At 37.5% G+C, this 22757-nt stretch overlaps 2 protein-coding genes across 4 annotated transcripts in view; both read left to right on the forward strand.

Annotated features, from left to right (window-relative positions):
- mctp1b (multiple C2 domains, transmembrane 1b) overlaps positions 1-2010 on the forward strand; it is a 31682-nt gene extending 29672 nt beyond the window's left edge. For both annotated transcript variants that reach the window (XM_074691086.1, XM_074691087.1), the window contains exon 21: positions 83-2010. In XM_074691086.1, coding sequence (XP_074547187.1) covers positions 83-154 — 72 coding nt within the window. In that variant the 3' untranslated portion in view covers positions 155-2010. The remainder of the gene's footprint in view (positions 1-82) is intronic.
- Positions 2011-3131: 1121 nt separating this feature from the next.
- LOC141805318 (arrestin domain-containing protein 3-like) lies at positions 3132-19225 on the forward strand. Of its 2 annotated transcripts, none has more exons than XM_074690307.1 (9): positions 3132-3431; positions 7254-7889; positions 12746-12827; positions 13486-13633; positions 14542-14644; positions 14763-15019; positions 16031-16184; positions 16278-16432; positions 18150-19225. In XM_074690307.1, exons 2-9 carry the CDS (start codon positions 7610-7612, stop codon positions 18225-18227), a joined length of 1257 nt encoding a protein of 418 aa, XP_074546408.1. In that variant the 5' UTR covers positions 3132-3431; positions 7254-7609; the 3' UTR covers positions 18228-19225. The 2 variants fall into 2 exon arrangements, with proteins under 2 accessions (XP_074546408.1, XP_074546409.1); XM_074690308.1 differs by having other exon boundaries at positions 7303-7889.
- The last annotated feature ends 3532 nt before the right edge of the window (positions 19226-22757 follow it).

Below are 22757 nucleotides of genomic sequence, written 5' to 3' on the forward strand. Positions count from 1 at the left end.
GTGAGTAAATGGTCACCCCTCATGTTATTGTTTATTTTTTGAGTATTTGCATTTAGCTGATTTTGTGTGGTCATGTTTGCAGATGCAGTATCGTGAGCTGAAGACCGACCCTGGTCAGAGTCCAAACAAACGCAGGAGGACGAACCCGAGCTAGCTGCCGTCCCGTCCCGTCCTGTCTGGATCACCCCTCTACAACTGTACACACTGTAAACTATGTTATTTATATATTTCTGCTATATTTTCATTATTACCAGAAGTTTTATGTGTTAAGTTGTGTTTTGTTTTGTTACCGTGGAAAGGTTTATTTTCTAAATCTTGTAAAAATGTTTTTAATATCATTTATTTTCTGTACACACACAAACACATGGGCTGTATATGTGTTAATAATGTATGCTTTGAATGTAAAGAGTGTGCATGCATGAAGGTGTGCTGCTGTTGCATGGAGTTGTTGCATCTCTGTTTTATACTTCTCTTGGTTTTCCGTGTGTTGTTTTTACCTCAAGTGTTTCGTCTGTGTCTGATGTGACTTTACTATAGAGTTGCATGATTTTACTGCCACTGTTACTACATGTATGACGATATTTACACGGTCAGAAATCAATACTTTATATGCAACACATCTCAAATCTGAAAAACACCCATAGTAGCATGTCAAATGTTAAGAAAAAACGTCTTTAATGTGCTTTGTGAAAAAGCTTTTTTTGGATTACAGCCAAGAAGCAATGTAAAGCATTTTTTAAACATTTTTTATCACTTTCAACATCATTTAAAGGGGCATTCCACCTTTGAAAGGGCTGCACAGCTCGTGGAAACACTTGATAAATGCTTTATTTTAGCCTGATTTAACTATTTCTGGATTCTCTGAGAGTCATTTTTGTGCAGTTAAAGGAACAATAAGTCTTCCTGGTAGCGTTTCAATAGTCCTGTATAGCTCCGCCCTTATTCCCCATCTTCTTCCTAGTCCCTGTGACTCTAAATGGAACTAAACTGTAACTAAATGAACACTATGCTTTACTGAAAAAGACTTGAGGCTAGGGATTGAGACCATAAAGTCATTTGAAAAATGTTTACAAAGGGAATAAATTAGCTAAGATACAATAAGAATTTTTGCAAACATTGTAGTCGCCCCCTGCTGGGCGGATCAGAGTATGCAGGTGTTAAACTCATCCAAGGACTAGATAATGATGCTCCACGTCTTTGCTGTAAATCAGGGCAAAATAATGTTTCTGCTCTTTATCTGGCAGCTTCCGTTACACTTCAACATGCTGATTTTTGGGCACAAAAATGATAAAAAAATACAATGCTGTTAAACAAGATTGAACGACCAAAAGAATATTTGTTTTTATTTGTACATAGGATAAAAAGATGGTAACATGAAAAATCTGCCCGCCATGGTTTTAACGGGTCTGAAAAGTGAGAATATGCTGAATTTTCTTTTTTACATTTTTCATATATTTTGACTTCTTATGTTTAAGATTTTGGGGTGACTTCTCCTGCATGTGTGTAAACTGTCATTTGTGTGTGGAAGTGTTTGCATGACTCAACTTATATGCAAGAGCATTTACAGGTACTGAATGTTAAGTTCATCTAATGTCTGTGTGATGTCGACGTCCACCTGAGCTCCAGGTAAAGAGAGGACAAAGCTGCTGTACAGATCTCATATGATGATGTTTACTCTCTCTTTACCGCCCCATCGTCACCTCTTTCATTTGTTTGGATTCCTGTCGCACCATTCGCTGCTGTTGAGCAATTTACTGCCATAAAGTCAGGACCGACTTTAACGACTGTGTAGCATTTGTCTGAGAAAATATATTTCTACACACAACTATCTGACTCTTGCTCTTCATTTTAAGTATAAACTTTAAGTTTAACATATTTTTGGCTGTGGAAACTATGGGAGCCCTAAACCAACGTGCAGCTATACTACTTTTTAAGGCTGTGGATCTGATATAATATCACAAGAAAAATATTTTGAGTTCGCAAGAATAAAGTGATAAAAATACAGTAATGTATAAGTACATTTGTGACATATATTAACTATAATAAAGATGCAACATTACAACTTTTAATTTGTTTCATTCTCTCAGCAACTTTTTCATTGAACCATTGCAGTTTTGTTCTTAGCATTACGACCTTTTTCTCAAATATTAAAACTGAATTCTTATAGCATTGAATTTTTATTATTATTTTTTTTACATAATGGTGTCACTTTTGAAACATTAGACTTTTTTTCACAGAATTAAGACTTTTCCATATTTCTTGTCATGGCATTGAACCATGATCAGAAGTAGAATTTTAGGGCATTTTTCTTAAAATATTACAACATCCAGTCATTACAATTTTGACATCCCTTTTGTCAGATTACAATGTTTCTCCAGAAAGATCATGTGTCTTGCTTGAAACATTAAACGTTCTTCTTGTAAGATAAGTGTTTTATTTTGTACTTTCTTGTCAAAGCATAAAGAGTTTCTTTGTACTGTAGCTTTTGTGGGCTTTTTTTCCAAGACACAGATTTTATCCTCATAGCATTCCAACATTTTTTTTTACAAAATGTTATGACTTTTATCAGGAAGACTATTTCTGAAAACAAATTTTTCTTGCGGCAGTAGGACATCTTGTACTTGTTACAATCACATTTTTTTCCTCAACACTATCCTCTCCTCAATACAACCACTTTATCAGCACATTTGGACTTTATTGTCAATAAATTATGGCTTCTTTATACACATTACTAATGTGTTTGTGTAAGAAGACTTCTTCAAAACAACTTTTGTTGTTAAAGCTTTATCATTTGTTCACATTTTTAAGTATTCTCAAAATATAAGATATAAAACTATCATATAAGTCTTTTTTGAGACCCTGATTCAATATATATATATATATATATATATATATATATATATATATATATATATATATATATATATATATATATATATATATATATATATATATATATAAAGGTTTCTAGATCTCCAGAAAAGATCAGCAAGCTTCATTATTTTGAAGAATGATAAAAATCAATCTGTTACATTGAGAAAACCAACTCTGCTTTCACAATGAATTAATGAATGAATCCTAAGATATTTTATAATTTTTTTTAATGGAGCTCCCATGATGCTTTGGAGAAACAGGAAATGGGGTTCCCCTAGAGCAGTGAGCAGTTTGATACCCTAAATATATGAACATTCAGCTAAAAAAACACAATTAAAACTACGCCGAATTATTCATCAGCTGTTTGTGTTTGCAGTATATTGTTGGATGTTACGACAGATATCACTGGATTACTTTTATACTGGAAGAAAATAAAGACTTGAAAATATTTAGGCACGTTCAGGAGTTAAACGGTGCGACTACTTTTCCAGACTTTGGAGCACGTTTTTCGACGTTTATTCAAGACCAACAGCTGCTATAAGGATATCTCCGAAACTGTAAGTCACAGTGAATCCATAAATAAAACTTTTGTGTTTGTAGCTTCAGATTTGATTAAGTTAAACGTTTGAGAAAACCTGGATTTATCACCAGACAAACGTCATTCAGAATTAACGCCTTTTAGGTAACGCAGAGTTTGGGGTCTCCCTTTCCCTTTACCAGGAGCTCACCAACTTTAGATTTTAAAATATGTTTTGAAAAATGATTTACTTCTCCTCTCATCTTCTCTTATGGATAAATTTTCTTAAGAATTGAATTTAAAGAGGCTGTAATATTCTAATCCCTGTTTTTATAATTCTATCTTGCAAAGCTATTTTTTTTTACTCAGAATTTTCATTCCTGCTTATTTGATTGGTATTTCTTATGTCTCTATTTTAGTAACAGAGGCAATACCTATTATTAAGGACTAGTTTCTGTTATTCTTGGCCATATATTAAAATAAGCTACATGAGAAAAGCTAGATAGAAAAAATATATACCTAAGGGAAGAAAAAACAAAAGCTGGAGTAGCCTACAAATAAAACATTCTTGGGATTTACATGGTTTTTGAAAGTTTAAAGCAAATGGGTAAGATAAAATTTATGCAAAATAAGCAGCAAGCCACATTTCATGGGCAACAACAACAAACAAAATAAATAAATAAATAAATAAATAAATAAATAAAACAAGCAAAAGAAAAAAAAATATGAATGGTATATATTTATGAAACAACCTGCAAGGTAGAAAACCAGCAGTTAGGCTAATATCACTCAAGGCACAACAAAAGTATGTACACGTTTAGTACCGGTGAATTGACTGTTTATTAAAAAAAAAAAAAAAAAAAAAAAAAAAATCAACTTTATGGGTTCTGTTTTTTTAATCAATCAAGAAACTGTCCTCTCTTTGTTAATGTTGTAAGTAACGTTTTTGACCACTAGAGGGCCCTGTTCAATTTCCATAAAAATGACCTCAGATCAGCTGAGAGAAGACTCTTCCATAAAGATTCCTGAATGCTTGTTTATAACATGTTGGTTTGGAGAGAAAGCCAAAAGCTGTATCTGTAACTCTTATGAGCCACAAGTCTTGATTAGGTCCATTAATAAGATTCAATACATTTAACAACTTTTACGTGAATTGAGATTTTGATATCAAACCAACTGTTTGGTTTCTCCTTTTTTTCTGTGCACATGTTGGGACTACTTTCTTCAGTGGATGAATTATGAGTTGTAGGCCTACTTCATGACGGAGCAGATAAACTTCTCCATCCCAGTGAGCGTCTTCTGGTTTATTTCTCCCTGCTGAGCCCTGCAGGATTATTTGTGTGCACTCTGTGACCTTTTTACTATTTCACCCACTGTGAGGTGGACAGCTGTGTCATCAGAGAGTCTCACACGACTTCCTCTCAGCCGACACTCTGACTCACAGAGGAGCTGAGGAGTAAAGGAAACCTCCTCTGACAGTTATCGTCCAATCAGAAGTCAGGAACCTTAACCTTGTTACAGGTGTGTTAGGGTTTACACTAGTCTGCCTCTTGAAGAGTTACAAGTTACATCAATTGGAGACTTTTTTTTTGCTTTTCAGGCATAAAATATTACAAGTTAATTCTGTAGCATCATTTCTTTTCCTGAAAGACTGACATCATTTGCACAGCATTACCACTTTTCTCTGGAAACAATGCACTTTTTTTTATATCATTATGACCTTTTTTTTTTCAAATATTACAACTTCATTCTCCTAATGTTACAACTTTTAAAAATTTGGTGACTTTAAACTTGGAGCTTAACTTTTTTTTTCATTAAATGTAACGGTTTCATTCTTTTTGCATTACAGCTTTAACTAGATTTGCATAACTTTACATCTTTTTTCATGAAACGTAACTTTCTTCTCTTAGCTTTCCAGCTACTCTATTTTTTAAAACATTGAGTGTACATTCTCATAGCATCACAACTTTTTTCTAGGAAACATGACAGCTTTTTTTTGCATGGAAGTACAACTTTTTTTTTTTTTTGCAAAACACAAGAACTTTTTCTGTGTAGAATAACGCCAGTTTTTTGTGAGACTTTTCAAATTTATTTTCTTAAAAACACAGCTTTCTGTCTGAGAAATGACCACATTTTGTATTCTTGTAGAATTACATCTATTTTCACATAAACATCACAGTTTTATTCACACAACTTTTTTTTTTTGATAAAACGTTAAAGCCTTATTCTTGTAAATCTATATTTATGAAACATAACAGCTTTATCCATGAAGAACTAAGGCTACTTATGAAATGTTACAACTATTTTTCTGTTGAAATACTGCTATTTTTTGTTGAAAAAAAAAAGTCAGCTTTATTTCCATAAAACTATTGGTTTTTTTTAACAGAACAGTTAAGCACTATTGTCATAGACTTGGACTTTGTTTGAGAACATGGCAGCTTTATTCTAGTAAAATTACACCTTTTTTCATGAAAAAGGACATTTTTCCCTTTACATTGGGACTACTTACAATTTTTGTGGGTTAGCTGTTGATAAACCCCACCCCTTGAAAGTTATTGTCCAATCAAAGCTTGGTAACCTGAATTAATCTGTATTAGTTTTGAAATGTTCTACCTGCTGAAAAGTAAGATGTACATATCCCGCCTTAATCACAGTTTTAGTTTTTTTAGTTTTTAGCCAAAAAATATTCACTTTTTGATGGTCAAGCAAACAAAAAAAGCATAATGAGATTGAAAGTATGCAAAAGAATTAGCAAAAGAAGTAAAAAGTTACAATCAGTTTATTTTTCATTGATTTAATTCTGTCTCTGTTTGTAGTGAAAGCACTGAGCTGTTTTGACCTGGAAGTGTTCAACAGTGCAGAAACTTCAAATAAACATGAATTTCTTGTCATGCGAAGGATCAGAGCTCAGTGAAGGAGCCAGCCCCATCACGCCCTCATTTCAATATTTATGCTCCACTGATAAGTTATATAACCCACCACATGGCCCCTAATGTCCCTCTGTACCCAGGCATGAAGATAGATATGAAGTGATGGGCTGCACATCAAAAGGGTTCTGAAAGAGGCTCCTCCCCTTGGTAATGACAAGACAAGTTTGGCCCAGGACACCCTCAGGGAGGCCAAAAAGTCAGACACAGCAAAACAAACACCAGAATAAAACATTTCTTTCCCCCAATGCTCTTATCAAATGGCATGGAACATGAAAATTCTGGATCATATTTAGGAATTGTTGAAAAGCTGTCTAACTGACCAATCACAGGGCTTTTGATTCTGTAAGCATATTGCTCCACATTGCATGAAAAAAAAAAACATGACTCTGTAGTGGAAGTCGCCACATTGGCTTATATGATATCTCTTGTAAACAGTTTATCACTGCTTCCAAAGTCAGGTTCCAGCTGTGTCATGCAGAGAGGAAGCCAGATGGAAAACCTGATCCAGATCCCTTTGGTTTGAAAAAATGCAAACTTATTCCCATGTTGAAATATATCAATCTATAATCTAGAATAACTGATGCCAGTGTGCACAGTATAGTGGATAAATAACTGTTGAATATTTTTGCCACACTCAAACTAAGTTCCTCAGAGTTTTCTTAAATAGGTCATGGTGTTAAGTAGATCTTATATATTACATCAGTGGTCCCATATAAGGGTCATATTTTACTTCATGTCTCTTTACATGAGACAGAAGTTATGTCAGGACAAGAGACATTTCCTGTCAGAGCACTTGTTGGTACCATTTCATTTTCTGCCTGTGTGTGTGTGTGTGTGTGTGTGTGTGTGTGTGTGTGTGTGTGTGTGTGTGTGTGTGTGTGTGTGTGTGTGTGTGTGTGTCTGTGTCTGTGTATGTGTCTGTGTGTGAGCAGGCCGGCCGGTCTGTGCGCACATGCTCAGTGAGGTTATTTTTGCGCACAGAGGCTTTAAGAGCGCAGCGGCAGGATCCAGACGGCAGCAGAGAGGAGCGCAGAGACACGAGCTGCACGCGGAGGAGAGAGCGCGAGCGAAAGAGTGTGAGTGTGTGTGAGAGAGGTGTGGAGAGAGGAGAGCTGGCACATCAGCTGAGTGTCTCCCCCCCAAATGAGCCACCACGGAACCGGCCTCAGACCCGGCTCTGTGCTGGGCAGCCCGAGCTAGGACGCATGTCTGTGCGCCTCGCGGCTTTACCATCAACTTCTCCTCCATAGACTCTTCATTTTATTTCTGTTAGTCTCATTTTTCCATCATGGTGCTGGGCAAAGTGCGGGCCTTGGCGATCTTCTTTGACAGCCTGAATGAGAACAACCTGCCGGTGTTCTCCGGAGGGGACCTGGTGTCCGGGAGGGTGGTGGTGGATGTGACCGGGGATGTGCGGGTGAAGAGCCTGGACATCACCGCGAAAGGAGTCGCCAAGGTGCGGTGGACCGAGTCTCGGAACGCCGGGGCGAACACGGCTTACGCGCAGAACTACACGGAGGAGGTGGAGTACCTGCACCACTACGACACGCTGATAGGAGAGGAGAGAGGTAAGGAGTGTGTGCATCTTTCCTGACACGCGTCTTTGCGCTGTGCGGGGTCAGTGAGGCCACGCAAACTTCTGACACCTTTTAAAGATCAACACATTAATTCGACTTGCTAAGGTCGCATTCATGCGTGAAAATCACCCGCGGAGCCCCGAAAGCCCCTCAAGTGACAGTGGTGCTGATGCAACAGCTGATCGTTGATGCGTTACCCCCGCACCAACACTCCCCACACCTAAACGCCACAGTTCAGACATAAAAACACGCAGAAAATACCCCAGAAACACAGAAAAACATGAGAAGAAGAGGGTTTTATATCATGCACATCCTGAATCATGAGTCTGCTGCAGGAGACGGAGGGGAGAAAGTTCGCATGTTGAGAAGACACTTCGCGTCAAAAGAAGGAAATCGCTCAAAAAATGGAATCTGGATCTTGTGTTGGGTGTTTTTCACATTTTGTGTAACACTCAAACTGATGGGGAATTAAGGTTTTTACTGATGACATCCTGAAGTAGGCTAGCACAGGCAACTCCCTTTGTTAGAAGCGGTTCAAACCTGTTCAGAAACTGCCAGAGAGGGAGGGGAGGAGGGCTGACTCTCCGTGTGTTATGTATGAGTGTGTGCGTGTGTGTGTATGTGGAACAAGATCTCAGCTGCTCTTACCACTTCCTCCACCTGTGCTGGTTTGTGTTCATCTTTTCAAACGTGATGCAAATGTGTAAGAAGACAGTTTGATGTAAATGAGAGCAGTTACATCAGTGCTGTGTGTGCAAACATCACCGGCCGATCTCTGCAACTGTTAGACTCAAACACAAACATGATTCAGATATTGTTTGGACTTTGATAAATGAATTTATTCCTCAGCATCTGGAAGAACATTAAGGACATGTCTCAGGACATTTCAAACACATAATTTCCCCTCTTTTTGTACTTGAATTTCAGCAGCTAAAATTTAAAATCTTGACACATATCAGCATCCTCATGAAAGTTTAAGTCTCCACTCTCTTATATTACAAAAAACTCCAATCCAAGCAAGTATTTTGTCTTATTTCTGGTAAATATGATATTATTTGGCTTACTATTTGGCAAAATTTGTCAACTAGTTCAGGGAAATGTCTTATTCAAGATATTTCTTTTAGTCTTACAGGGAATTGAAGTCCCATTTGGAGTTGATGTCTCTAAAAAAGACTTAAAAAAATTCTTTTCAGATAAAGATGGCTTTAATGAAGTCTGATGATGCATTTATTTGCTAGAAATCAAACAAAAACACTTTGTTTTGGGGTGTTGCAATGTAGAAAACCAACATGAGAACTTATTTCAGGTCAAAAGTTTGACTTCATTTGGATTTGTATGAATCTCACCCTCTAAGATTTGGTTTATCTGTAATTTTCAAGTCATCTGTGCACACTTAAGACAAAATATTGCACTCCTAGCCCTTAGCATTTAAAGGAAAGCTATTAACACTCCCTAAAAATACTCCATATCCATCCAAACGCTGTTATCTGAAGTGCAATTGTCTGCATGAAACACGTTCGTCGACTGATTCCACTCCAAAAAGTTTAACCTAATTTGAGTTAAAGCTGTGACAAATTCAGCTTTGCTTCTGCAAAGCATCTTCTCAAATGCAAACTTCACAAAGTCTCTCTAAAATGAGAGCTTATGCTCTGTGTGTTCAGTCAGGTTTAAGCACCAAAACTTCCAGCAAAGGCTTGAAAAACAAGATTGTGGGTTGGGTTTTAACTTAGGGAAAAGTAAATAAAGAACACTTTCCTCCCAGTTAGATGCTCATTTTGTGCTCTGACAGCTTTATAAGATGAACGGATGCATTTAAACTTACAAAAATAATGTTTTTTAAAGTTGAAAGTCACACATATGTTTTTAAAATGAGGTCACACTTAGCTCCACCCAGAGAGGATAAACTCTGCCTCTATACGTCTGCTGTTTCTGCAGAGTTCAGCTCCATCACATGATCGTCCTCAGCAGACGGAGCTTGCTGCTTTTCATGAAGGAATGCAGAAAGTTTGACGACAGATTCACTAAAGCATCAGACAATATGAGCTGAGTACAGAAACTTGAGTATACTAGTTTATGTTGCAAGGATCTACAGAAAAGACAGAGCCTATAGAGCACATCATGCAACATAAAGATCTGCAGAAAAGAAGCAGAAAATCAAAGTTGAACATATAAAAAGAGATGATGTTGTTTGTGCATTTCGCAGATTCTCAGGATTGAAAAAAGTTCCAGCAACTAACATGGTTTTCATCTTCCTTTGGGGATGATTGAATGTTAGAAAAAGCTTTCTTTTGTCTAAAATCCAAAGACAGTCACTTTAATATCACACAAGAAGAAGAAAGGCTGCAAATCCTCACACAGAAGACTCCTAATCTGATAAGCACTGACATTTCTGCTTGAACTGACCTAAATTTTGAATCAAAATTCTCTGAAGATTATGCAGATGTTAGAGGGGGTTTTGAGCATCAGAAGTTGATGCAAACTCCGCCTGCAGACAAGCTTTGAAGTGAATGTTTTTGGAAGATTTTTCTTTTTCTTGAAAGTGTTTTCCAGCTGAGAAAAAGAGAACTTTAAAGCTGACTGAAATCTGTTTTAAAGCTGAGTAAAAAGTTCAGGGTGTCAAAGATCTCCCATCCTGTCAGCACCAACTTCCATCATCTCTTAGCGTGAGACTTTCAGGTCCACCTGAAGTTCACAGTCAGAGTGGGACACCCGTCCTCCCCCTCCTCTTCCTCTCCTCCTCCTCCTCCTCTCACGCAATACACCACATGGTTGTGCTCATGTGGGAGGGGGCCTGTCGAATCTGCACCAGTCAGAGCGCTGCCTGTAATTCATGTCACGCTCTCAGCCAATGGGAGGCCGAGTTGTGATGCATGCGTTGGAGTTTCCAGCCGAAGGAAGCTGCTCAGTCTGGTTCATACCGGTCTGCTCCTGCTCAGACTGTGAGCCGGTGACTTGACTTAGGCAGACACACACACACACACACACACACACACACACACACACACACACACACACACACACACACACACACACACACACACACACACACACACACACACACACACACCCAGACAGGCTGTTTATGACATCTCAAACATACTAACACACACAGACAGATCTGAGCGCTTGCTGAGCTGGCAGGAAGATGAAGTTCAGCTGGAACAGATCAGATTTTCAGACAAATAGAGAAATGAGGAAGTGATAGAGCCTGTTCTGTGTATTAAAGGGTGTGTTTCTGAAAAGAGTTCACACTGTACGGACAGCCCTTTGTGGTTCTGCAAACTGACAAAAACATGATGAAACTAATGTTTTCAAAATGAGACACAAACCTGTTGGTGTTTTTGCTCTGAGTGTTGGTTGGATGAGTTTGAAAGTCTGGAAACTTTTGGTGATTTGAGTTGTGGGAGAGTAAACAGAAGCCCATTTGGGCAAAAAGAGAACTTTGTTTTTAATGATGTTGATTTAAAAACCTCACCAAAAAAATTTAATCCAGGTAGAAACCCCCTAAACTGAGCTGCTTATCTAGAAAGAAACCACAAATAGCCAAAAAATACTTCAAAAAAAAGACTCAATAACTTTTGAAATGACTGAAGATTTGAAAAAATGAAAACTTAATCTCTTTAGATCAAGACTTAGCCCTTTGTTTACAACCAAGCATCTTTAAAAAATTATGAAAATCTTTTTGGAAACATTTGTTTATATTTACACCAAACAGAATTTGTATAAAACACACCGAAAACACAAAACACCTTCATCCCCCTCAAAAATAAAAGTAACTGTATTAAAAAAAATAGTTTCTCAAAATACTAGCTCAGTTAAAAAAAAAAAAAAAAAAAAAAAAAAAAAAAAAAAAAAAAAAAAACAACAAAACACAAAAAAAACAACAACAAAAACCCTGCTAAGCTTGAGAAAACAACTGAATCTCCTTAAACTGTGACTCAGTATCTCAGAAAAAATGACAAAGCATCTTAAAATGTAACTATGTTTCAAATTAAATAACAAAATAGAATTCGGAAAAATGTATTGAGTGTTCTAGATTACACTTAAAAAAGACTTTAGCATGGTTTCTACTTCTGCTTCAAAACTATGTCATCGCTCAAGCACGTAGCCTGAAAGGCACCTTCTGGGAAATGTAATTACAAGTCAAAACCACTCGAGTCACAAACCTTGTGATTGGTCCACATTTTTCGGAGTCGGAGCACGTTGGCAGAACATGTTTTCCTCCTCCTGGTCTCCTCTCTGTCCTTCCCTGAAATAACTGCTGTATGACATGTGGGATGGGAAATTCGAGGATCATACAGCCCACACTGCCCTCATATGTTTAGGAGGGGTACTGCAGAATGACGGTTTTAGTATCGTTACTTAAAGTGACTAAGTATTACAAGGTAATAATTCAGTATCTTGAAATAATGACTGAGAAAAAACAGGTATTACTGTAACATAACATTCAGTCAGCACTTATAATACCATAAATAAGTAGTTGTAAGAAAATAAAACATTACTACAGAAATGTAGAATATTTTAGAAAAGCCTTGAATAAATTGTTCAGTTGAAAGTATTACATATAAAAAACAAAGTGACAGGAATATTTAGGATGTTGCGCATTATTCGAAGATTTGTTTCATATTGTATTCTGAGAAATGTTTGGAGCTCCATGATCGTGGTTGATAGTGGTTTTATCCTGAAAAACATGTAAATGTTATATATTCAAAACAGATTTCAGAGAAATGAACTACTCAACCAAAAGCAGGTTGGTCAAATACCAGTGGTGCCATGTATAATAAACCTGTTAGCAGAGAGGGGAGAGACTGCAGGTGTGTTAAACAGGCTCCCTCTTTGTGTTTCAGACGAGGACTGTCCAGAGGAAGGTCTGACTGTTCTGCACCCGGGACTCCATGAATTCGCCTTCAGCTTCAACCTGCCGCAGATGTGAGCATGTTAACTCCTTTCTGAAGCTCTTTACCCTAAGTGTTTACAGTCTGCAAACCTGTTTTTTCAGCTTTTTGGTTTGAAAACAAGAGAAAGGAATCAGTTACAGTTACACCTAAAGAGAGATGTTAAAGCTGGGAAAGGAAAATAAGTTAGAGAGCAGAAAATGTCAACCTTTTGCATGAAGTATGCACAAATTTTCCATGCACCTCCAAAGATTTTAAGCTAACAGAAGGTTATTTCCACTTAAAACAACTTAAGTCATCCTTTGCATCATAATTATGCATGTGTATGTGGACAAATTTCCCTTTTTCTGCTGTTTTTTTTAAACTCTTTATTTTTTATGAAAGCATGTCTGTTCTGTCTGTTACAGAAATATAGGTCAAATAAACAAATTACTCTTTGGATGTGCATGACTGGGAATATTATTTTATTAGACACTTAAAAAGTAAAATCTTCTCTGAAAGAAATTTCATTTCAGTGAAAAGTTTGAGCCCCTCAGGCATCAGATATTTATAGTTTTCTCAGAAGAAAGGTTAAGCTAAGGCCCTGAGTCCTCCTGTCACTGTACATGCGTACAGCGTGTTCCAAGATATGTACAGAACACAGATGTGGACCACCCACCCTCTCTGACCCTCCTCTTCCTGCCTCCTGTCAGGGCTCTCGCCACTTCGTTTGAGGGGAAGCACGGCAGCGTGAGGTACTGGGTGAAAGCTGAACTGCACCGTCCGTGGCTGCTCCCGGTCAGAGTGAAGAAAGAGTTCATTGTGTTCGAGCACATCGACATCAACACGCCGCTCCTGCTGGTACGGCCTCTGCACATCTTCCTCTCCTCACTTCAGCTTCTCTGCTAATTGCTTTTTGCCTGTTGCTATGAGAAGAGATGATCCTGATGTCAGGTCTGTACAGGACAACAGGTGCTTCAGCCTCCTATTTATTTAAGTGATATGAGAGTAGAATCAATCTGTACATCTCTGCTGGGGAGGATTACAACCATTAAAAAAAATGGATGTTTTTCCATGTTATCCTAATTCGATCTTTCGTATTAAAATGCTAACTATTTTGTTGGTCAGACCTTCAAAAGTCGTTTTTTTCAAGTACAGCTTTCAGTCTGACTTTGACGTCTCTAAAAGTCAAATGCTTTCATAAAAGGCAGAAAATGCAGAAATCTGAGCTCTAAGATGGAATTCCGGAAATTTCTTGATCAACGTCTCGATGTGGAACTTAGAAGTAAAGTCATAGCTCCAGAATTCCATAATTACTACTTTTTTCAAAGATTCTAGACCTCCTATTTTACTCTTACATTCCAGAATTCTTACTTTGATGTCAGACTTTTTGGATTAAAGTCAGTGTTCTAGAATTCTGAGATCGAAAGCAGAGTCAAAAGTTTTCCAGAATTCTTTGATCAAAGTTCAAATTCCTGAATTGTTTGATCAAAATCTGAATTCCGGAATTCTTTAAATTTAGGAATTTCAAGACATTGATATCAGACTTCTGGTAAACATACTTAAAAGATGTACTACCTCAAAAGAAATTCTTCCAATAGCCTGACTCAACATGATCTTTTTTGGTCAGTGTGCCTACCTTTCTTTTTTCATTATCTCTTCTTCACTCTGGATAAGACTGTGGTGTAAAATTTCTAAAATGTGGCTTTTGTTTTGAAGCACTCGAGAGGATTTGTGATAATTTTTGGAATTTGTTTTTCCTTGAACAGGCTCCTCAGGCAGGGACGAAGGAGAAAACGTTGTGCTGCTGGTTCTGTGCATCCGGCCCAATTTCACTCAGTGCCAAGATAGAACGAAAGGGCTACACACCAGGTGAGCCACACCTCCCTCCACCTCCTCCATCTTTTCTCCCTATACTCCATCTTTACCTTCTGACTTATTCTGTTTCTCCCTCAGTCTGACGGACTGATCTCTTCTCCTTCTCTCCCAGGCGAGTCCATCCAGATCTTTGCCGAGGTGGAGAACTGTTCTTCCAGAGTCGTGGTTCCCAAAGCTGCTCTGTACCAGACTCAGACCTTCTTCGCTAAGGGGAAGGGGAAACAGATCCAGCAGCTGGTGTCCAACCTGAGGGGAGACCCTCTGCCTCAGGGCAAGAGCCAGAGCTGGGAGGGCAAGCTACTCAAGATCCCCCCGGTGTCCCCGTCCATCCTGGACTGTCCCATCATCAGAGTGGAGTACGCACTTGTGGTGAGTCCATGTACTTTTCCAGGGTCTACGCTTGAGTTAAAATACTTGGTTTCCAGGATATAGAGTTATTATGAGGCAAACACATTTAATAAAGTTTAAAATGTAGATAAAATGTGTTCCCGTTCGATCAGCTTTCTCCATCAGGCGCTTTGGCTTGAAAACTGCGACACAAATAAAAGCTAAATCTAATCCAACCTCATATTCAGTATCTGTAAAAAATAATCTGAGGAAAAACAGCTGATGAAAAAAGAAATTAAACCTTACTTTCTTACTTCATGCATGCAGGTAACTTTGGCAGGTCTGTTAACACAAACTTGAAACTTAACTTTAAACATTCATCAATTTACCGACTTTTAGCCGGCTTTTAACTTTCCAGAAAATTATGGATGAATACAAAATAATTACAAATACCCTGCAGGTAACTTACAAAAGCACACTTCAAACTTGCTTCTCTTTTATTTCTTTAAGTTATTTGCTTGTTATTATCTTAAAAATTATGATTTCTATTTCCCCCCAAACTTGTAAAACCTGCCGGTTAGTTACCTGTTAGCTGGCTCACATCAGCCTTTTGAAACCCTTGTTAAAAACTGCAAACAAAAGGCAAAATGCAGCTTACTAGATTATCTGCTAATAACCAAACTAACAACCTGAAAACAAAACCCCAGATTAAAGAAACCTTCAAAACAAGTCAGAACGTCCCACTAATGGAAGCTTAATTGGATTTGAAGAGAGAGATGAATGGCATGGAGGACTTTTTGCATCACATGAGTGTGTCAGGTGTGAGGTGTTTTGGTTATCCTCATACAGAGTTCAGACGGAGCATGTTTTGATCAGAGAGGGGGAAGTGGTTGTAAGAGCACAGTGTGTCCTACTTTCAGGTGATGTGTAAATAAGAATCCTTCTCCACCCAAGGAGCTGATTGAACATGAACAGACAGAACTGGCCTCACAAGAACCCAGTTTTTGTCAGGGTGCTTTGTTGTTAATGTTTTATTCCCCTGTGTGCCTGCAGGTGTACGTGGATGTCCCCGGCGGGTTGAATCTGTCGCTGTCGTTGCCGCTGGTGATTGGGACCATACCTCTGCATGCCTGCGCCTCCCGAACCTCCAGCATCAGCAGCAACTGCAGCACGCTGAGCTGGCTGGGCCTTCAGGAGAGGCCTGAGGGTAAGGAGCGCTTACACAAACATGCACGCCTTCTCTGTGTCATCTACAAGTTGCACGCTCACGTCTCTTCCTCTGCTGTGTGTTTTTCTTCAGCTCCGCCGAGTTACAGCGATCTGGCGATATCAGAATCTGAAAGGCGGGACTGTCTGCAGGGCTGTGATAGGTCTGACAGGGAGGGAGAGGAGCAGGGATCTCTGCTTACATACATCACAGAGTTCAGATATCTGCCCCCACCACTCTACTCTGAGGTACAGCTAATACCCACACACACACACACGCACACACGCACACACACAGATAAACTCAGTGACTGGCTAGTGACCACGTTTTATTTCTTTTACGTAACTCGGCGGTAAGATAACGTCTTCCTTAACAGCTCAGCCAAGAAGGAAACACAACAACTGATATTAATACGAACCCCATAAATACTTTTAGAGAACTCACACATACCTCAGAGCGTATAAATAACATCAAATAGCTGATTTGAACGCTCTTATAGAAAACAAAATGAAGTTTGACCAAAGAGTTTTCAACATTTCTACATCAGAGTTGATTTAAAGAGTTCATGATGTCTGTTTGTGAAGCAATAAAGGATTTAAATCTAATAAGAGACCACAAAATACTAAAATATGTACATGCATCAAATGAAATTTCTCAGAAACATGGAATACACTTTTAATCCAATAAGAAGTGAAGGAATATAAATCTAATTTGGAGTTAATGAGGCATGATAAAGTCAAGAATGTCAAGTAAGGAAGGAATGAAGGACTCAAAAATGTTCAACTGCAAAAAAAGAGGGAAAATGTCCAAATAATGTGAAATAAATGTACATGAACATACCATGATTAATTATAATAAAACAGCTAGTTATTTATTGCAGATTCTAAAAGGATTTAAATATATTTTGGAAACAAACCAGGTTTACAAAGTTTAAACCAGGTTTACGATCCAGAGACAAAGTTCTGGGAAGCCCGTCTAGTTTCAAGAAAACACTAAATAACTGATTCATTAAAAAAAAGTATGAAAGATTATACTTGTTAAGTTTTCTGGCAAATGTTCAAAGAAAAAGTACAAAATGGAAAACAACTTTTTTTCATGGAACTTCAACAAATGTTGGGCTAAAAAAAATTAGAATATATACACATTAAGACACACTGTACATAGATAAAATGATACTAAATAAATTCATTGATGAAGAAATAATAAACAAATCAAAAATAAGACAATATATACAAAAAAAATACATTAATAAATAAATAGACATTTAAGAAAAAAAAATCACAAGTGAAGTTATTAAATAATCAAAAATGTATGTCAATAAATTGCCAAATATTATTAATATAATAATAATAATAATAATAATAATAATAATAATAACAATAATAATAATACATGTATTAGTTCGTAAATAGAAAATTATAAATTTATTACAAAATAAAATATTTAGAGTTGATAAACTTTGAAAATTAATACTTTGATGTTGCAGAAAATAATATATTATCCAAGATGCAATAAACCATTAATTTCTCATCAATTGGTACCCAAAAATCAACAAAATTCAAAATGTGAAGAATATAACATCAATTCAAGAATCATGAAAAGATTTCTTCAGCTGCAACAAAAAAAATCTATAACACAATTTACTTTATAAGATTCAAGAGAAAGAGTTCAACATTTAAAGTCAATTTTTATTCAAGTAAAGAAATCCAAACTAAAACTCAACGTTAAAATTCAACATTGAACATCCAGTTATAGTAAATGAAAGACAGCAAACTGTTCAGACACAAAAAAATACATGTGTTTCATGAAAGAGGAGAAACTGTCAGAGATTTATTTTATTTCATCAGAGCAAGAAATATCCAGATTAGATATAAAGTTTGCTTTGAGTCAGACAAATCCAGTTTCAGCAGCTCCATCTTCTCCACCAGCAGCCTGGACTGATGCAGCCCTGCCTCTCTCCTTCAGGTGGACCCTTACCCCGACCCCCTGGAGGTGTGCGGGCCCGCTGATGTCAGGAGACCCGACACGTGTCCGTCCCGCTGAGAAGAGCTGGAGAGCTCAGAGGGCTTCTGCACAAACACGACACCGTCACCCCCAGCTTCTCACCAGATTATATATCAGCATAAATACGGCCGGACCCTCCCTCACGGGGGAGTCAGCTGGGAGAGGATCGGGTGACCACTGACATATGGACCAGGGATTTCGAGCCATGCTGGATCCTCCGTATCCTGTGCTCCAGACGAGGCGAATGAAAGGTTCTCTCTGACACCACTATGACTCTGATAAAAACACAGACTGTCAGAAGACGCCTCCTCCTGCCTCACAGAGAATTTTGCACATACCGTTGTTACTGTTTTTCTATGGGTGGGTTTTATATTCTGCAGACTGCCGCAGGCCTATATGCTCCAGTAGATTCTGTCCACAGACGTAAAGAATATAAAGTTTAAAGGCACATAAACGACAGGACAAAGCTTTCTTTAGAAACACTTTGAGACGTGAGACTTCAGGTGGAAGTGGCCTCTTTGAGAGAACAAAATTCAGACAGGACATGTGCAGAAAAGCGAGCACTTAAATCAAAGCTCAAAGCATGTGTGCGAATGTGTGTGTGAGAGAGCGTGTGAAAGTGTGTGTTTAAATGAACTGAAACAGGGTCTAGAGAAAAAGCACAACTCCGACCAATCCAGAAAAAGTACCACAAGTCGCCTGCTGGTTCCTGCTCTGATCTGAAGCTTCTGTCGCTGTAGATTTTATAACCTCGGATGTTACGAAGCTTTGAGCTCACAGAAAAAGAAACGATAAAAAGATGAAATGTTTACAGAAGAATTTATCAAATTGAGAATGTTGTTCAAACATGAAATCTTCCACCTGAAACTTCAAAGTACCAAGTGCAATATATTTTTCTATTTGTGATTTTTTGCACTAGTTTTTCATATACTCTGTTGCTGTTTATTCCATTTCTGTGCATTATATATATTATTGTCATGATCTTACTGCTGTCATGATCAACTTTTGATAAAATAAAAGTTTATTTTATAAAATAATCTAAAGCCTCGGTTGTGTTCTTATCTGTAAACAATCAGTAATCCTAAAATTGTGCCAAGAGTTGCACCTCTTTTTCTGAGTCATGACTCAGCCAGACTTAAAATCACAAACAGGATGAGGATATTTTTAGATTCTGTGATATATAACATGCCCAGAGGATGTTTTTGTCATTTTTCTATCAACACTTGTCTGTGTCCTTTAGGTCATCAACAGGATGTATCCTGACAATCATTTACTGGTTTAACTGGGAGAGTAATCCTGAATTTGCAGGCTGCACAGTGGTGCAAGAAAGTTCCCCGGTGTGCTCGTGTACTCCAGCTTCCTTCCACAGTCCAAACACATGCTTGTGAGGTCAATTCCTGATTGTAAATTACCTCCATTTGATGACAGCTGAGATAGGCTCCACCCCTCCCCCCTTCCTGCAAGGCAGGGCTGAAGTGTACGGTGGCCCTGAGAGACAACTGCACACAAGTTTTCTTCACTGGAGGCTGAAAACATTACATGAGTTGCAGGAACTTATCGAAAAAGGAAATAAAAAGACTGCAAAACTTTTCGAAAACAATATATGTTTATATTAATCAAACATTCTGAAAATTTTGTAAAAGACAAAATTGTTTCATAGATTTAAATAAAAAATCTCAAATCCAAAAAATTCTCCAAACTTGCATCAAAAATTTTGAAAAAATGCCAAATTTTTCAAAAAGTAATAACATTTGTCGGACAATAATTCTCATTTTAAAACATAGAATAATCACAAAAAAGTCATAAATCAACAAAATATTAAGTTTTTTTTTTTTTTTTTACAAAATGTAAACAGTTTTCATTTGACCTCCAAAATATATAATATCAATATAAACCAATATATAAACGTATAAACCTTCACAAATTAAAATTTGCAAAAATTTTAATGAATCGAAGAATTTTAGGAATGCAAACACTTTTGGCAAAACACATAAAAAAAATAATGGGATGAAAAAATGAAATCACAAGTTTAAAGGATATTTACTCAACAAAAATTTAAAAATCAAAAAAAAAAAAAGTTACTAAAATTAAACTTTTTTTTAAGAAATGCAAACATTTTTTGAACATGAATGAAATGCAACAAATTTTAACTAATTCAATAGAAATTCATAAAACAGAAATATTTAACAAACATTAAATTGTCAAAACCAAACTATTTCCAAAATGCAAAAGTCAATGTTAAATCTGAAAAAAAAATTCATGTAAATATTTATTTATTTGTAAGGTTCACAAATGTAAAAAAGTTAAAAAAAAAAAAAAAAAAGTTAAGAAAAAAACTTAGCAAACACTAAAAAAATTATTAAGTGATTTATCTAAACATCTTTACTATTTTAGGCATTTTTGAGGTTCAGTTTGGCTGAGTTTTTTTTTGGTTGTAAAATTTCATGCAAGTTTTAAACCTGGAAGTAGGCCACAAAGAGTGCGGGTCAGATGTCAGCCCACAGTGAAACTCCTGATATTTGTCTTTCTGTCTGGTGAAGTTGTTAAGTGGCAGACTGCTGACTCCTCTGTGTGGTTTTCAGCTGCTCTCCATCCTCCACACACTGTCTGCTGTCTGCTGTCTGCTCTGCAGCCCGCTGCAGTTACAACAAACCAGATGTAGGACAAACTCTCACGTGAGCTGCTGACCTAAATCCGCTCTGCAGACAGACAAAATGCATGCAGGGAGAAAATATCATTCAGTTTTTTTCTGAGTGATGCTGTTTACGCTCTGTCCGTTTGATAATCTGACGTAAAGAACTCGAAGAGAGCAGAGACGTCAGAGCCTCCTTTACCTTCACAGTTTGTATCATTCACACCTCAGAGGAGCGCTCGTCTGTTTACGCTCATTACAGGATGACAGATTCAGACATAAACACTTTGCTGTGTGTGTGTGTGTGTGTGTGTGTGTGTGTGTGTGTGTGTGTGTGTGTGTGTGTGTGTGTGTGTGTGTGTGTGTGTGTGTGTGTGTGTGTGTTTTTGTGTTTATAGGTTAAACAGGGATTTGCTGTAGGCTGTGTGGGATGAGGGAAGGCATATTTGGGGAAGACTTCAGATTAAAACCTTAACTCTGGTTTAATAGACTGGATTTTTGGCTGAAGTCGTAACACTCGCTGAAAAGCTTAAGCCAGTTTCTCTGCTCATTTTGCAGAAAAACATCTAGAAAAGGTTGTTTTGGTTCAAAACTACTCAATGAATCCCACTGTCTTTTGGACTCTTCTTCTGCAGCGACAAACATGCAACCTTTGAGAGACAAAAAAATCCTCACTCTATTTTCCCTCTATGGGGAACACCTGAGTGGGATACAGAGGAAGGTGTGTAAAGTTTGGTTTGCTCTTTTCTTGTTTCTCCTTTTTTTTATTCAATGAACAGATTTTCATTTTTGACTTTGTTGTGCTGTTTTGGCCTGAAGACTTTAAGTAGTTTAGGTATCAGATTTCTTTTATACTCTTGGTTTAGTTCTTAATTTTTATTAATTCTGTTTATGATCATTGCTGCAGTCCAATGTGCACTTCCTCAGAAATGTAACTACATGTTGAAAATTTCACAGATTGCAAGCCGTGCGATGGGTCTGCTGAGCAGGATTGTGTTTTGCAGAGAAACAGTCTTGCTGGAATTGCTGCACATGGCCCATACATGACCTTTACATGGCCTGTACATGGCCTCCTTCACATCGTCTCCTTCTCATTGATTGTTAATTATCTCCTTCTCACTGTCTCCTTCTCATTGTCCACCTCTCATTGCCTGCACATCATCTCTTTCTCATCATCTTAAAATAGTCTCCTTCTCATTGTCCCCTTCTCATTGTCTCCTTCTCATTGTACCCTTCTCAATGTCTCTCTGTTTGTCTCCTTCTCATCATCTCTTTCTCATTACCTTTACATCATCTCCTTCTCATCTTCTCTTCATTGTCTCCTTCTCTTTGTCTCCTTCTCATTGCCTTCACTTCATCCCTTTCTCATCATCTGAACATTGTCTCCTTCTCAAGGTCTTCTTCTAAATGTCTCCTTCCCATTACCTATACATCATCTCCTTCTCATCGTCTTTTCATTGTCTCCTCTTTTTCTCCTTCTCATTGCCTTTACATTATCTCCTTCTCATCGTCTTCATTGTCTCCTTCTCGTTGTCTTCATTGTCTGTTTCTCTTTGTCTCCTTCTCTTACCCTATACATCATGTCCTTCTCATCGTTTTTCAATTGACTTCTTCTCATGGCCTCCTTCTCATTGCCTGCACATCATCTCCTTCTCATTATCTTTTCATTGTCTCCTACCCATTCCCGGTACATCATCTTCTTCTCATTATCTTTTCATTGTCTTATTCTCATCGTCTCCTTCTCATTGTCTGCACATCATTTCTTTCTCGTTGTGTCCTTTACAATGTCTCCTTCACTTTGTCCCCTCCTAATTATCTCCTCATTATCCCCATAACATTGTCTCCATCTCATTACCTTTACATCTCTTTCCTAACATGTCCTTCTCACAATGTCTCCATCCAGTTTACAGTTTACGGGCGCTTTTGTCCAAAGGGAC

This window comes from Halichoeres trimaculatus, unplaced genomic scaffold, assembly GCF_033239565.1.
Source record: "Halichoeres trimaculatus isolate MK-OKI-2021-1 unplaced genomic scaffold, fHalTri1.1 fHalTri1_scaffold_16, whole genome shotgun sequence".
NCBI classification, from domain to species: Eukaryota; Metazoa; Chordata; class Actinopteri; order Labriformes; family Labridae; genus Halichoeres; species Halichoeres trimaculatus.

What these genes read in the sequence shown, in the direction of transcription:
- LOC141805318 (XM_074690307.1), top strand. Translation starts at nt 7,610, where the DNA reads ATGGTGCTGGGCAAAGTGCGGGCCTTGGCGATCTTCTTTGACAGCCTG. An exon ending in AGCTTCAACCTGCCGCAGAT is followed by an intron (nt 12,828 to 13,485) that starts GTGAGCATGTTA and finishes GCCTCCTGTCAG; the next exon opens with GGCTCTCGCCACTTCGTTTG. An exon ending in TCAACACGCCGCTCCTGCTG is followed by an intron (nt 13,634 to 14,541) that starts GTACGGCCTCTG and finishes TTCCTTGAACAG; the next exon opens with GCTCCTCAGGCAGGGACGAA.